General features: G+C 38.1%; 1 protein-coding gene across 1 annotated transcript in view; it reads left to right on the forward strand.

The window, feature by feature from the left end:
• The window catches only part of parp9 (poly(ADP-ribose) polymerase family member 9), a 15,249-nt gene extending 443 nt beyond the window's left edge, over nucleotides 1-14,806 (forward strand). The window contains exons 2-10 of the mRNA XM_079427027.1: nucleotides 71-115; nucleotides 10,543-11,462; nucleotides 11,643-11,873; nucleotides 11,967-12,182; nucleotides 12,387-12,456; nucleotides 12,535-13,080; nucleotides 13,215-13,339; nucleotides 13,645-13,801; nucleotides 13,929-14,806. Of these exons, the coding sequence (XP_079283153.1) occupies nucleotides 10,572-11,462; nucleotides 11,643-11,873; nucleotides 11,967-12,182; nucleotides 12,387-12,456; nucleotides 12,535-13,080; nucleotides 13,215-13,339; nucleotides 13,645-13,801; nucleotides 13,929-14,215 (2,523 nt within the window). The 5' untranslated portion in view covers nucleotides 71-115; nucleotides 10,543-10,571 and the 3' untranslated portion in view covers nucleotides 14,216-14,806. The remainder of the gene's footprint in view (nucleotides 1-70; nucleotides 116-10,542; nucleotides 11,463-11,642; nucleotides 11,874-11,966; nucleotides 12,183-12,386; nucleotides 12,457-12,534; nucleotides 13,081-13,214; nucleotides 13,340-13,644; nucleotides 13,802-13,928) is intronic.
• Nucleotides 14,807-14,814: the final 8 nt, after the last annotated feature.

Genomic DNA, 14,814 nt, shown 5'->3' on the forward strand with positions numbered 1-14,814 from the left:
CGCATTTAATGCATTAAAGTCTCACAACGGTTTCGCTTTCTAAACGAATTTGTATGTGTTTTTTTGTCAGTCTTTATTGATGTGCCTGTCTTTACAGAAGTTTATCAAAATCAAGGTAAGATTTGTTTCTAATTTCCAAGACAAGGCTACTTCAGTTAGGCTACATGTTAGGCTACCGGGTAACTTTGATCCCTGATCTAGAGATCAGGATGTGTTGTAGGCTATCTAAATGACATGTTTCAACATTACACAAACACGGATCGCTGTATAAAATCCTTACATCAGTGCTTGCAAAACCAATAACTTAAACTAGTAGGCCTCTAGTTTTTAGTCGATTAGTTTTAGTCGATTTTCAGTATTTTTCGGTTCTTGTGATAGGGATTTGCAATGGTAAAAGGAGATAAACCTGTTTGTCATCTTTAATTCTTCTGTGAAGCCTCAGTCACCACTTTCATTGAATCTTGCCCTCCACAATGAAAATTAATGGTGACTGGCTTTTAAAATCTCCTTTTTCAATTTGCATCAGTTTTTTTTTTTTTTTTTTTTAGCTTTCATGGGCTATATTCTGAGTTTTTTTTTTCCTGAATTAACTTGGCTACCTAAAAAGGCCCAATCCTTTTTGATTTTCAGAATTTGGAGCCAATCCAGATGAATTTTTCAGTTAAAGTACTTAAAAATATACTTGAACCTTACTTAAGTATACTTAAAAAAATAAACGTGAAGTATACTACTTTTTGGTAAAGGTATATAATCCAGGTTTGGCATAAACTGAAACTTACCTGGCTAGCTAAACAGCTTCATAGTATAGGCCCCAGATAGTGAACTATAGGGAAAAACTGGGCATTGTACACACAATACAAGGGGTAATTAGCAAACAAAGAACATCTGCAAACAGCCAAAGGCCAAAAAATAAAAATAAAAATTCAAACAGACTACAAAAAACTCTATAGACCAGTCAGGTAACATATAACTTTATTTCACAGTGCATTAACTAATGTTAACAGATACAACCTTTGAGTTTATAAAGTGTATTGGTTAATGTAGAAATTAACATTAAGATACCAAAAAAAAAAAAATTGAAGTAATGTTTATTCTTAGTTCATTTTAACGAAGGTAGTTAGCTAATGAAACCATATTGTAAAAATGTTTTTAGGATTAGAACAAAACCAAGTCGAGAACCTTTAGAAAATGTAGTTCTAATCCGAAATCACCCCGAGGAGTGTTCTCGTGTCGTTACTTGTGGTTTACCGAACATTAATCTGTTTTGAGGGCAGCGTTGAAGAAAACGATTACCCACGAGGGCGCGGAGCTTCGGTTTTACTCAGACTACCAGCAGGGGCGGATTTACCCATTAGGCAAAGGTAGGCGACTGCCTTGGGCCCCCAAAAGCCAAGGGCCCCCTAAAATGCTTTTCATATACGAGATGCGCAGACACCCGAACGGTTGCAGTTTACGGTGTTTATTACCACAACAACCGTCTGCGTGTCGAGTTGAATGCGCTTCTTGTGTATGCTACTTGTAGCAAATATAAATATAATGCATCTGAAGCTGACTGCCGCACGAGCGCGAGCGAGGTTTCTCTTTCCCAGCGCGCACACACCTCCCTCTCTCTCTCTCTCTGCTCTGTTCAGCACGCGACTGCAAGGAGCTGCGCTTTCAGTTAAAACACAGATATGTAGCTTCTCTAAATTTACATGCAATTATAACCGATATCACAGCACAGCTACTGTCTTTATCTTATTTGTTTTTATCAGATGACGGCTCGATTATAAATTTATAAATAAATCAGGATTTTTGTGCAGATTAACATCTTAGAAGGGAGAGCTGGTTATGTAGTTTTAATGGGTCGTATTTCATATTCATCCCGTTGTCTAACAACAGAAACAGAAAAATATACCAAGGAAAACAATTTTATTGAGAATTTAGCTGCATCAAAACACAGTATGTGGCACAGAGAGTCAAATATGATAAATAATAAGTGTACATTTTATGTTCAGAAGTGAGCTTCCCTGTCCTGCAAAAATGTCCTGCATAATATGTATTGGTATGTATTTCATATTAGTGTGCACGTGTATTTCATATATATATATATATATATATATATATATATATATATATATATATATATATATATATATATATATATATATATATATATATGGTGAATTGCCCTAATGTGGGACATTTTTTGCACTTCAGACTTCTGTGACATATTGCGATGTGTAACCAAAACATTAAATCCACACCCAATACCATTTTAAAAAACCCAGGATGTGTCCTAATCCAATCAAAAGATAAAATTCAGATAACCCATTCATAAGAGAAATTATTGACATATTAGTGCTCTTATTGCAAATCGTCTGAGAAAATCTGCAGCTTCCTAATGTGGGACAGTTGTGTTCCCAATGTGGGACACTGAAAAATCTATGATAAAAGACCAAAAATCACATTGATACATGTAGAATAGTAAAATCTTATTTTATTTTAGATTCTCTCTTAAATCTTAGTTAATAATTCTCTTGGTTATGGATGGATGAAACATGGATAACTGAACATCATCAGACCGATAATACAATATTATCTAGTTCAGTTTACTTAACAACAAACACAGCTTCAACAAACTTTAATTCATAAACTTGCTGTTAACTCCAGTTGAAAACGTTTAATCGTAACCTGAACTGGCTAAATAAAAACAAACTGCAGAGGTTAACTTTGGACTCCTACAATTCTGGAAACAAGCAGTCCTTGCATGTCAAGACACCTTCATCTTCTATAACCCCATTGTTCTCTGCACAGCTTTCGTGGAACCATTTCGAACAGACTGGACAAGAAAGCCAGTCCTCTGTGACCTTGGGGTCCTTTATGTTACCGTACGAATGCTGGCAGATAGCACAAGCATCCTGGTTCACCTGTCTGGTGTTTGTAGTTTTTTGCTTTTTCCCCACATATACACACAAAAAAAGAGCCTTCAAATCGCCCTCCAAGAATAAAAAAATTCACATGACTGTAAAAATCTGCATTAACAGTATTCTAATATTGCATTACAAGACTAAAACCATGTAAATAACCATGTTTGTCCCTTGAAGTACTGTCCCACATTAAGCTGATCATGCTGTCCCGGATTTGGAAACCACATTTCCTAATGTGGGACACTAAAAAATTTGATAAAAATATATAGTTTATACACACAAAGTTACACTATTTTTTGATGGACAAACATTTCATAAGCACATTAGGCTAAAAAGTAGCAGGATTGCTTTGTTTAAAATGTATTTAAATCCTTAATATCAAATTTGTTAAAACTCTGTCACTAACCTTCGGATGGTCTTCACACAAGGTGCCTTCTGTTTGATGATTGCTCCACCCTCAAATATGATTGGACATTTGTGGGACACCACAGCTTTGTCTAACCCATAGTTTCACTGCCATTCATGTATTTATGGGGGACCTACAAACACTAGACCTTAGGTGTCCCACATTAGGGCAATGCACCCATATATATATATATATATATATATATATATATATAGAACATCCAATAGTATACATGTATATGTGAGTAATTTATAGGTGTATATGTTTTATGTATGTATTGATAAGCGAAGTTTGATTTAAATCCTACTGGCGCCTCATATTTCTATGTTCTTTTTTTCACGTGTCTAACAGACATGAACAAGTTTTTTGAAAAACATCTATGACCTATGAAACATGTTTACTCTTCATGCTCTGTTAACTATGGTTTCACTAATAATAAACAAATATTGCATAAACCAAGTATTAAAAAGTATTAATTTAAGGTACACTTGGAACAGATAAACGTGCGATTAAGTTGCGATTATTTGCAAGTTAACTCATGACAATAATGCGATTAAACACGATTAAATATTTGAATCAATTGACAGCCCTAAATTAAAATGACTAAAATAAAAAATAGGCTAAAGGCCTAAGTATACTTCGTTTTTGTACGCGTACGCTACAGTATGCGTGCAGTCGAACGCGTAGCCTTTCAAAGTATAGAGTCTGGGAATGTGTCGTCACAGCGGCAATGTATTCTGGGAATTTAGGTCACGGGAGCTACAGAGGAGACTGGATAATATAGTGATTAGATGTTGATATTATTTAATGTTTCTATTATTCTACTTAAGATCGCGTTGGAGTGGTTAAGGCTCACTTTACATCATTTGCCATAGCCCTTTGCACAGCAGGTGTGAAAACTGAAAAAGCAGAGGTAAAACTGCTGCTGTGCAGACATTAATAGATGCCATAGCCCTTATCAATGTCTGCATGAAATACCTCTGCTTTTGATTAACGCTATGTTGATACAGTAAGCGTTAATCATTCAACGCGATCTTAAGTTGAATCATATAAACATAAAATAATAGCCTATAAAATGTCTACATTCACTACAGAACTCTGATGAAAGTTAAACTGAAACTTGGTAACAACTCAAATAAGATATGGCTTAATAATTGATCTCTGTAGATTTAATATACAGTGATTTACATTAAACTGTAAGCCCTCACACTACAAATAAAAGGAAAATCATATATGGACATATTATCTGTGGCAGCTCTTTGACAAGCTCCGGCCACTTGTTTGTTAGGATTAAGTTTCATTCATTCATTTATTTGATCGCTTATCATTGTTCGGCATCTCTAATAGTAAGGAATCTTCAACTTGGTTCATTATTTATTTGCATAGCATCCACAATACATCGTTTCAAAGCAGCTTACAGTAAGTTCTGTTACCTCCTATATGGCTTCATTCTTTACACTGAGCAGATTTACTGGGCAATATCGTGATGTATAACAATGCTAAACGGTCCACTGTTTAAGATCTAGCTATGTATTCTCCCCTTTAAAAAATAGACATGGTTTTGCTACACTAACCAAAGTGTTTTAACAGTTAGCCTATATCAGTATACAGTGGGTACGGAAAGTATTCAGACCCCCTTAAATTTTTCACTCTTTGTTATATTGCAACCATTTGCTAAAATCATTTAAGTTCATTTTTTTTACTCATTAATGTACACACAGCACCCCATATTGACAGAAAAACACAGAATTGTTGACATTTTTGGAGATTTATTAAAAAAGAAAAACTGAAATATCACATGGTCCTAAGTATTCAGACCCTTTGCTCAGTATTTAGTAGAAGCACCCTTTTGATGTAATACAGCCATGAGTCTTTTTGGGAAAGATGCAACAAGTTTTTCACACCTGGATTTGGGGATCCTCTGCCATTCCTCCTTGCAGACCCTCTCCAGTTCTGTCAGGTTGGATGGTAAACGTTGGTGGAAAGCCATTTTTAGGTCTCTCCAGAGATGCTCGATTGGGTTTAAGTCAGGGCTCTGGCTGGGCCATTCAAGAACAGTCACAGAGTTGTTGTGAAGCCACTCCTTCGCTATTTTAGCTGTGTGCTTAGGGTCATTGTCTTGTTGGAAGGTAAACCTTCGGCCCAGTCTGAGCACTCTGGAGAAGGTTTTCGTCCAGGATATCCCTGTACTTGGCCGCATTCATCTTTCCTTCGATTGCAACCAGTCGTCCTGTCCCTGCAGCTGAAAAACACCCCCACAGCATGATGCTGCCACCACCATGCTTCACTGTTGGGACTGTATTGGACAGGTGATGAGCAGTGCCTGGTTTTCTCCACACATACCGCTTAGAATTAAGGCCAAAAAGTTCTATCTTGGTCTCATCAGACCAGAGAATCTTTTCTCACCATCTTGTGGTCCTTCAGGTGTTTTTTTTGTCTTGCACTGAGGAGAGGCTTCCGTCGGGCCACTCTGCCATAAAGCCCTGACTGGTGGAGGGCTGCAGTGATGGTTGACTTTCTACAACTTTCTCCCATCTCCCGACTGCATCTCTGGAGCTCAGCCACAGTGATATTTGGGTTCTTCTTTACCTCTCTCACCAAGGCTCTTCTCCCCCGATAGCTCAGTTTGGCCAGACGGCCAGCTCTAAGAAGGGTTTTGGTCGTCCCAAACGTCATCCATTTAAGGATTATGGATGCCACTATGCTCTTAGGAACCTTAAGTACAGCAGAATTTTTTTTGTAACCTTGGCCAGATCTGTGCCTTGCCACAATTCTGTCTCTGAGCTCTTCAGGCAGTTCCTTTGACCTCATGATTCTCATTTGCTCTGACATGCACTGTGAGCTGTAAGGTCTTATATAGACAGGTGTGTGGCTTTCCTAATCAAGTCCAGTCAGTATAATCAAACACAACTGGACTCAAATGAAGGTGTAGACTAGAACCATCTCAAGGATGATCCGAAGAAATGGACAGCACCTGAGTTAAATATATGAGTGTCACAGCAAAGGATCTGAATACTTGGGACCATGTGATATTTCAGTTTTTCTTTTTTAATAAATCTGCAAAAATGTCAACAATTCTGTGTTTTTCTGTCAATATGGGGTGCTGTGTGTACATTGAGGAAAAAAAATGAACTTAAATTATTTTAGCAAATGGCTGCAATATAACAAAAGAGTGAAAAATTTAAGGGGGTCTGAATACTTTCCGTACCCACTGTATACTGACACCATGTGGGAAAACCTGACTACTGCAAAATAACTTCAGTGCGCATGTGCGACCTGAGCGTAAGTACGCGCGGTTACAAAAATCGTGTGGTGCGCCTACAGTATGCGCGTACTCTTCTGATGACACAATTCGCGTCACGCGCACTGTACGCTGTCCCTCGCCTAAACGTAAAAAGTGAAGTATAGTTTGGCCTTTATGCTGGTAACTCATCAGTGGACTTTCCTCAACAATATAGGATATATTTTTTCACACTTTTCTCATTCTCGCTATTTCAAGTTTTTACATAAATTGACCTCTAAAGGGAAGCTATTGCTTCCAAAAAAGTTTCGATGGCATTTTCATTTTACCTGATAAAATATAATTTGAGCTGAGCACTTTGTTTACAGCTGTTCCCGGGGAAACCACTATATTTCTGAAGTTCCCAAAGCACCTACTGGTAGAGAATGAATGTGCACAAATGTGTTGTTTTTAAATTTTAAAGCCATTTGAATAAAGGCTTTTTAATTTTTTTACACTACTCGAGTGCCTCGGATTTATGAGTCTTTTGATGATACGAAAGAATCCCGCATCCAAAGAGCACCGATTAATGGACTTTTTACACCTCAGCAGCACTTTTTTTGCATAACTTTGAATATAATCTAAAAAGATCATTCCTGTATTCACTGCCCTATAACATACTCCAGACCTCCAACCCATAGTGCCACAAATAAGCTGTAAATAAAATTAAGAAATCATAGAAAGTTAGAGGATATCACTGGAGTTCCTCAGGGATCAGTTCTTGGACCCCTCCTCTTCTCCACATACACTACATCGCTGGGTCCCATCATACATGCACATGGCTTCTCCTATCACTGCTACGCCGATGACACACAGCTCTATCTCTCTTTTCAACCAGATGACCCAACGGTAGCTGCACGGATCTCAGGCTGCCTGGCGGACATCTCGGCATGGATGAAAGAACATCACCTACAGCTCAACCTGGCAAAGACGGAACTTCTTGTCTTCCCTGCCACTCCGACTCTACAGCATGACTTCACGATTCAGTTAGGCTCATCAATGATTACCCCATGAACTTCAGTCAGAAATCTTGGTGTAATCTTTGATGACCAGCTGACCTTCAAAGAGCACATTGCAAAGACTGCTCGATCCTGCAGGTTTGCACTACACAACATCAGAAAGATCAGGCCCTTTCTGACAGAGCATGCTGCACAACTTCTTGTCCAGGCCCTTGTCGTTTCTAGACTGGACTACTGCAATGCTCTTCTGGCTGGTCTGCCATCAAACACGATCAAACCTCTACAAATGATTCAGAATGCAGCGGCACGACTGATCTTCAACGAGCCCAAAAGAGTGCATGTTACACCTCTCTTCATCTCCTTGCACTGGCTACCAGTGGCAGCTCGCATCAAGTTCAAGACACTGATACTTCGTACAGAACTACCACAGGCTCAGCACCCTCCTACTTCCACTCACTATTACGAACCTACATCCCCTCCAGAAGTCTGAGATCTGCTAGTGAGCGACGCCTTGTGGTACCATCACAGAGAGGCTCAAAATCACTCTCCAGAACATTCTCGTTCACCATTCCTGGCTGGTGGAATAATCTTCCCACCCCTATCCGGAACGCCGGATCCCTGGCATTCTTCAAGCAACAACTGAAAACTCATCTCTTTCGGCAGTACTTGACTTCATCCTAAACTCAAAAAAAAAAAAAACTCTTTCCCTCTATCTTTCTCTCCGCTTACTAGCTTGTACTTATTTGAACAATGACTGAGACTTGGTGTTATGAGCACTTCCTCTGTCTGATTGCCTCTTCAAGATGAATCGCTTTTTGTATTCCCCAATTGTAAGTCGCTTTGGATAAAAGCGTCTGCCAAATGACTAAATGTAAATCTACGCTTTCTGCCCTGTTATGCCCAAATAAGAAAGGAAGCTGCCCCAATATTTGACAAACCGATCTTGACGTTTTTTCAAACAAAATGCAATTTTTTCCAAAGGTAGCCTATATAAGATGCCACTTCTTTAAAGGGGTCTTATTATGCTCTTTTACACAGTAAAATTGTATTATTTTTCAGATAATTTACATTATTACAATAGCTTTTTCCCCGGCCTGGCACAAACGGCTCGATTAGTTCCGGGTTTGATGAAAGCCTACCTTCTGAAAAACGAATAGCTGTCCCAGTGTGTTGTGATTGGCAAACAGCTTAAACGGCTTTTCAGTAGCCTACTGCCCCGCCCCTTGCCAAAACAGCAAATTCATCAATATTGCTATATCAATTCAGACCTTGAGAATATTGAACAAGAGGATCACGCAGAACCTTTGCGTCCACGGATATTGCAAGACTTATTACAGTGGTAACATTATTGTTGTTGGGGGTTTTTTTGTGGCTAAATCGCGTTTTAGATAGGATGTCAACAACAGCTTAACTGCATTTACTATGTACAGATAAGTGCAATGGTAATATGTATTATGTTTATTGTTCTTTAATTCTAACATTATTACATGAATTGCAGTGAAACTTTATACAGTTGAATTTATTTATACCATAGTCCCACAGATTTACACTATTTGTGGCCGCATATATATGCAAATTAATTCTCTGCCAGCAGAAGGCGCTGTTGAAGCGGGAGAGAGCAAGATTTCCCCGGTAACGCTGTACACAAAACGGCTACATGCAAGATGAAATGAAAATGACAACCAAAATGTTCTGAAAACAGTTGGTTTCCATCAGAAATACAGTGATATAAAAACACCCGCAATGGGTTTCGATTTTGAAACGTGCAGTGCTCAACCAAGTGTTATCCCCACCCCCCCAACCATTCCAATTTCCGTAGGCAGGATTTATTTGTGTGATATCACAAATACAGGAAAACAACTTTCTAGTCCAAACAAGCCGTTCGTTGTAGTTCTTGAAAAGGGAAAATCTTTTTATGCCCAAATAAAAGCATAATAGGACCCCTTTAATCCACATAGAAGAAGGTGGTTTAGAATCCTTCCATCTCAGAGTTATACATTTTATGGCTGCTAGTAGGGCTAGCCTAACAAATCTCAAATTAACCCTTTGTTGCTCAAGTAGGCCTAGTGTGGTGTCCCCTAAAAGGGCAAGCCTAGGCTCTCTAGGCACATTAGTACCAGCAACTATGGCAATGGTCCCTAGTGTGGTGTCCCCTAAAAGGGCAAGCCTAGGCTCTCTAGGCACATTAGTACCAGCAACTATGGCAATGGTCCCTAAAACCTCTTTCCAATATACTTCCAAGTCAGGCAAGACCATAGAATTGGAGAGTCCCTCTATCCACTTTACATCTAGGACAGAGCTCTGTGTAGGACCTTTTAAAGGAACTGGGGTATAATAAACTCCATGTATCACAATTTAAATTGGATGAGTTTATGACGGCTATTGATAGAGTCTGATCTTCCTCACATTGTTTCCCATTGAACCCCGAGGACGAACGCGTGTTCGATCACGTGAAACGAAACGATATCCAATCAGAAAGCGAGCTGACAGAAGATATATATATATCCTGCCCTTCACTGATTTCTTGAATTACAAGCTGATGGGTGATTGTATACACTGCCATAAGACACCTCCACCACTGTTTTGTTATTGTAAATTAATAAATAAAATTTGTAAAAAAAAAAATTTAGTTCTCAGTGGGACTATTAAGATTACCAAATGGAATAAACGCCGCTAGGGCATTAAAAGGATTTTTAAGGATTTAAAAACATGTGGTTGTGAGGTCCCCGATTTCTCCAGCAGCAAGATATTATTCCAAAACAACTATTAGAGATATGATAATCATTACACAATATTCAGTATAGGACTATAAAAAGTAAATACAAATGTATCACTTTATCTATTAGCATCTTATTTTATTTTTTAGTATGTTTTTAAAATAAGTAAGAAACCCCAATAGAAAACCTGTACACATTACAATAGGATATTTTGACTTATGAATCTGTGGTCAAATTGTATTATATAGTGATAAATACTTTATTTCCACAGAGGTCTGTGCCCTGAGGAAGCTACGAGCCATGAGTGATAAAGAACAGGATTTCATGCCACTGGTTACAGAACAGGCTGCCATTCTAGGGAAGTGTAAACGTGCCTTTTGTCATGCTGTTAAAGAAAAATTTAATTGCACAGCTGTTCTCCACAATGTGGAAGAGGCTGGCTCCTTTGGTAGCAACACAAGTGGTGTCAGGCGTGCTGAGAAGATATACTCCACAAAGCTGTCCAGCAGAGTTGAAGTATCAGTCTGGAAAGATGATCTTACAAGTCATAAAGTGGTTGCTGTGGTCAATGCAGCCAATGAGAAGCTAAATCATGGAGGAGGTCTTGCACAAGCACTGAGTAATGCTGGGGGACCAATGATACAGAAGTGGAGTGATGATATTATACAACAATGTGGAAGAGTGAAAACAGGCAAAGCTGTACTCACTCCTGCTGGAAAGCTACCATGTGAATGTATTATACATGCTGTGGGTCCCAAAGTGTCTCAAAATCCATCCCAGAAGGATATTGATCGAGCTGCACCCTTGTTAAGTGATACTGTCAATGGGATCCTACAAATAGTTGTAAGTCAAAACATTTCCTCTGTTGCAATTCCTGCTATAAGTTCTGGCCTTTTCAATTTTCCAAGAGATCGCTGTGCAGACATTATTGTAAAGGCTATAAAGCATTTCCAGGAATTTGGAGGGTTTCAAGACAAGAACCTAGAAATCCATCTGGTCAATAATGATGAACCCACAGTCCGAGAGATGGAGAGAGCCACTAGGGCGATTTTAGATCCGACCAGCACCTCTGCCTCCTACAGTGGTGCAGTGAAAGGCCAAAACCAGACTATGACTTCTACTTCAAGCAAAAGTTTGCAGTTTGGGAACATAACACTGTGCCTTAAAAAAGGGTCTATTGAAGAAGAAAAGGTAAGATGAGTGGTCCGTTACAAAGCTCTGAAGTTCAATCAGATTTTTTTTTTTAAGTTTGTTTGACATAAGAACATGGAATTGTAAGAACAAATGAAAATTTAAAACAAAATGGTGGGAAATAAGACATTTTTATATTGATAATTCATCTTTTTCTTTTCACTTTGCTTCAATCATCAGGTTGATGTAATTGTAAATACCATTTCACCAGACTGTGACTTGTCCCAGGGGCTGATTTCAAAAGCAATTTTGATGAAAGCTGGCAGCAAGATTCAAGATGAGATCAGAAAAAAACCCAGGTTGAAACCTGAAACAAGAGTTCATCTCTATGTGACAAAAGGATATAATCTGAATTGTGCAGTGGTTTTGCATACTGTATGCACACATAGGTCCACACATAAGGCCACACAGGTAGATTTTATTTTTTATCAGTAATTTAGAACACTATCTGTACTGTCCCACTTCCTTAATACACACAGTATGTCTTTTTGTTGATGTCTGTAGATTCTTTACAGTGTGGTCTGGGATTGTCTGAAGAAAGCTGCTACAGATTACAAATCCATCTCTTTCCCAGCTATTGGTACTGGTAATCTGGGCTTTGACAAAAGGGAGGTTGCCAGAATCATGACAAATGTTGTGGCAGAATTTGCCAAACAAAACACAAAGAAGAAACTGGATGTATATTTTGTTGTGTATCCAAAGGACAATGAAATGATGGAGGTGATATGTTAATTATCTATACTCTACTTTTCAGTGTTCAGTATTTTTATACTCATTTTCATCTACTGCATTATAATTATTCAATCAGCATTTGTGTATATGGAAAAAGTAAATGCATAAATATTATATGCAGCACAGTTATTCAAATTAATCACGCACAAAAGCAATTTATTTTCATATAATTGATTTCACTGTAATGTTTAGGCTTTCGAAAAAGAGATGAAAAGCACGAAAGGAGAGGCAAAGACCCCAGAAGTATACAATGACTTGACAAGTGAGCAAAATATATAATAAAATATATATAAATAAATATATAGATAAATGTTGTTACCTCACTTTCAAATGTTTTCAGGCTTTGGTTCTGCAGCCAAAGAAACCACAGAGAATGAAACACCTACTGTTGAGTTCTTCTCCGGTGACTCCAGAGAAGCTCTGGGAGAGGCAAAATCATGGATGCTTAATATGCTAAACCCATCAGATAACATGACAATAAAGAATAATCATGTCATATATCTTGACCAAAGAGACCACGGTAACCTCCTCTCTCTCCAAGCAAAGTTTCATGTTCATATCAAGGAGTTCTTCAGGAATGGTAATGGTGGAATAACCATCACCGGAAACCCTCCAGCTGTCAGTTGTGTGGCATTTGAGGTGGAGTCCATGCTTTGTAAGGCCCAGGAGGACTTCACCCGAGCTGAAGAACGTGACATGCTGTATTCTGTGGTTCGCTGGAGGTGTAAAGATGTTCCTTGGATACAAACACCTGAAATCAGTGCAGATTTGGAGAAAGCTTTTTTGGAAGGGAAGGAGAACCATGTGTTCAATAACCTCGAAGTCAATTTGATGTCGAGGACTTTGGTTGACGACTATGGGAAGAGAAGTAATGTGGAAAGGACATGTATGTTCAAATATTTAAACTGTAAATAAATTGTAATTTAATAAAAGTTTAATAGTCTTCTCAGTATACTGCTGAAGTTCATGTCTCATAACATCTGGACGACCTGATCCAATCTTTCCACCTTTACAACACAGGTCTGATTGCTCCTTTCGAATCTCTTGACAATTCATTTTATAGAAGAGTACACGTGACCAGGAATGATTATGCCGGAAAAGAAACAAGCAAACCAGTCATTTCTTGTAGGCTTCACGTTGTAAGGGTGAGTAAGCTAATATCCCAGTCACAATGCTACATTTTTTTTTTTTTTCTGAGAGAACATCACTGTCGGCTTTCCTTATGTTTCTATAGAGCAGATATTGTATGTAAACATATTGTAAGCAATAGATTTGTGACTGACAAATAATGTCTCGCTTAATGTAGTCCATTGTAGTAATTTTTATTTGCTTTTTTCTTCCTCTCTGTTCAACTATAAATACAAAGGCAGCAATGAGAAAGCTGAGGTAGATTAGCAAGATGCTGTGAAACAAAGAATGTAATGGCATGTGGTTGCACTGGTTGTTACAGATGGAGAAGCTAGAGAACATCGTGCTGAAGCAGCTGTTTGAAGTGAATATGCAGAGACTGAAAGACAAACCGAAGTGCCTCTACCAGCGTGTGTCTGCACAGTATTGTAATCTCATCTGCAGAGTAGGCTTTCAGAAAGAGTTTGCACCTCCTGCAGGTAACAAATGTGAAGACATTCAGGATAATAATAAATCTTTCCTGAAGGCATTTCTTGTAAAGGTGAGCTTACTATGTTTGGCATCAGGAATACAGTCTTCATTAAAGATGATTTTCTTCATTTCTAGAGCAAAATTATGGCAGTGGAATATACTTCAGCAGTACTGTAGACGGAGCCCTGAAGCTGTGGAAGGAGCAGGAACATGAGCGGTACATCTACATCATTCAAGCCCAGGTCCTCACTGGGAAATCCACAATTGGTTCTCCACAATTGATTTTGCCCCCTTCCTTAAACGGAGACCCTTTGGATCGTTATGATAGCTTGTCTGACATGGGGCAGAAGCATGTCATCTTCAACGGACAGCAAGCTCTTCCTGAATACCTGATCATATATGGCAAATCAACCCATAAGTAGCTGCTCCGAGCAATATGCAAAAACAAAGCACATAAAAAATAATTAGGGCAAATTAGTGGATTAATATGTAGATTTCAAAACACTAATTTTTACTGAACTTCTAAAAAACATATCAGACAGTAAATACTGTGCAAAAATAAAAATGTAATAATTAGCCTAAATCACTTTTTTTTGTGTGTATTGTACCAAACTTTAATGTAACCTGCTTTGACTAGGACTGCTCTTTCCTTCTAGATTGTTCCCCACAGGTGTTGATTACTGTAATGTTGGTTCTCTTAAAATGGTTACATGAAATTATTTTGCTTTTAATATAAAGACATTTATAAACATTGCTGTTAGATGAAAATAGTAACTTTTTAAGTTGTGTATGTTAACATGTTTATCAGTTACTCAGAATAGAATGCAAATGAGGGTAAATAGGTTTTCTGGTAAGTTTATGATTTCATAATATATGTTTAAATCCATTAATTAATGCAATACAAATGAACTCTTTATCAGTAATTGAGGCCTTCCTATTCATGTGATGTGATTTTGTAAAACCGAATTACACTGAATGCTTTGACTCAAATAAATAAATGGCAACATTCAACAATTTTGTT

The sequence above is a fragment of the Barbus barbus genome (genome assembly GCF_936440315.1).
Source record: "Barbus barbus genome assembly, chromosome: 10".
NCBI classification, from domain to species: Eukaryota; Metazoa; Chordata; class Actinopteri; order Cypriniformes; family Cyprinidae; genus Barbus; species Barbus barbus.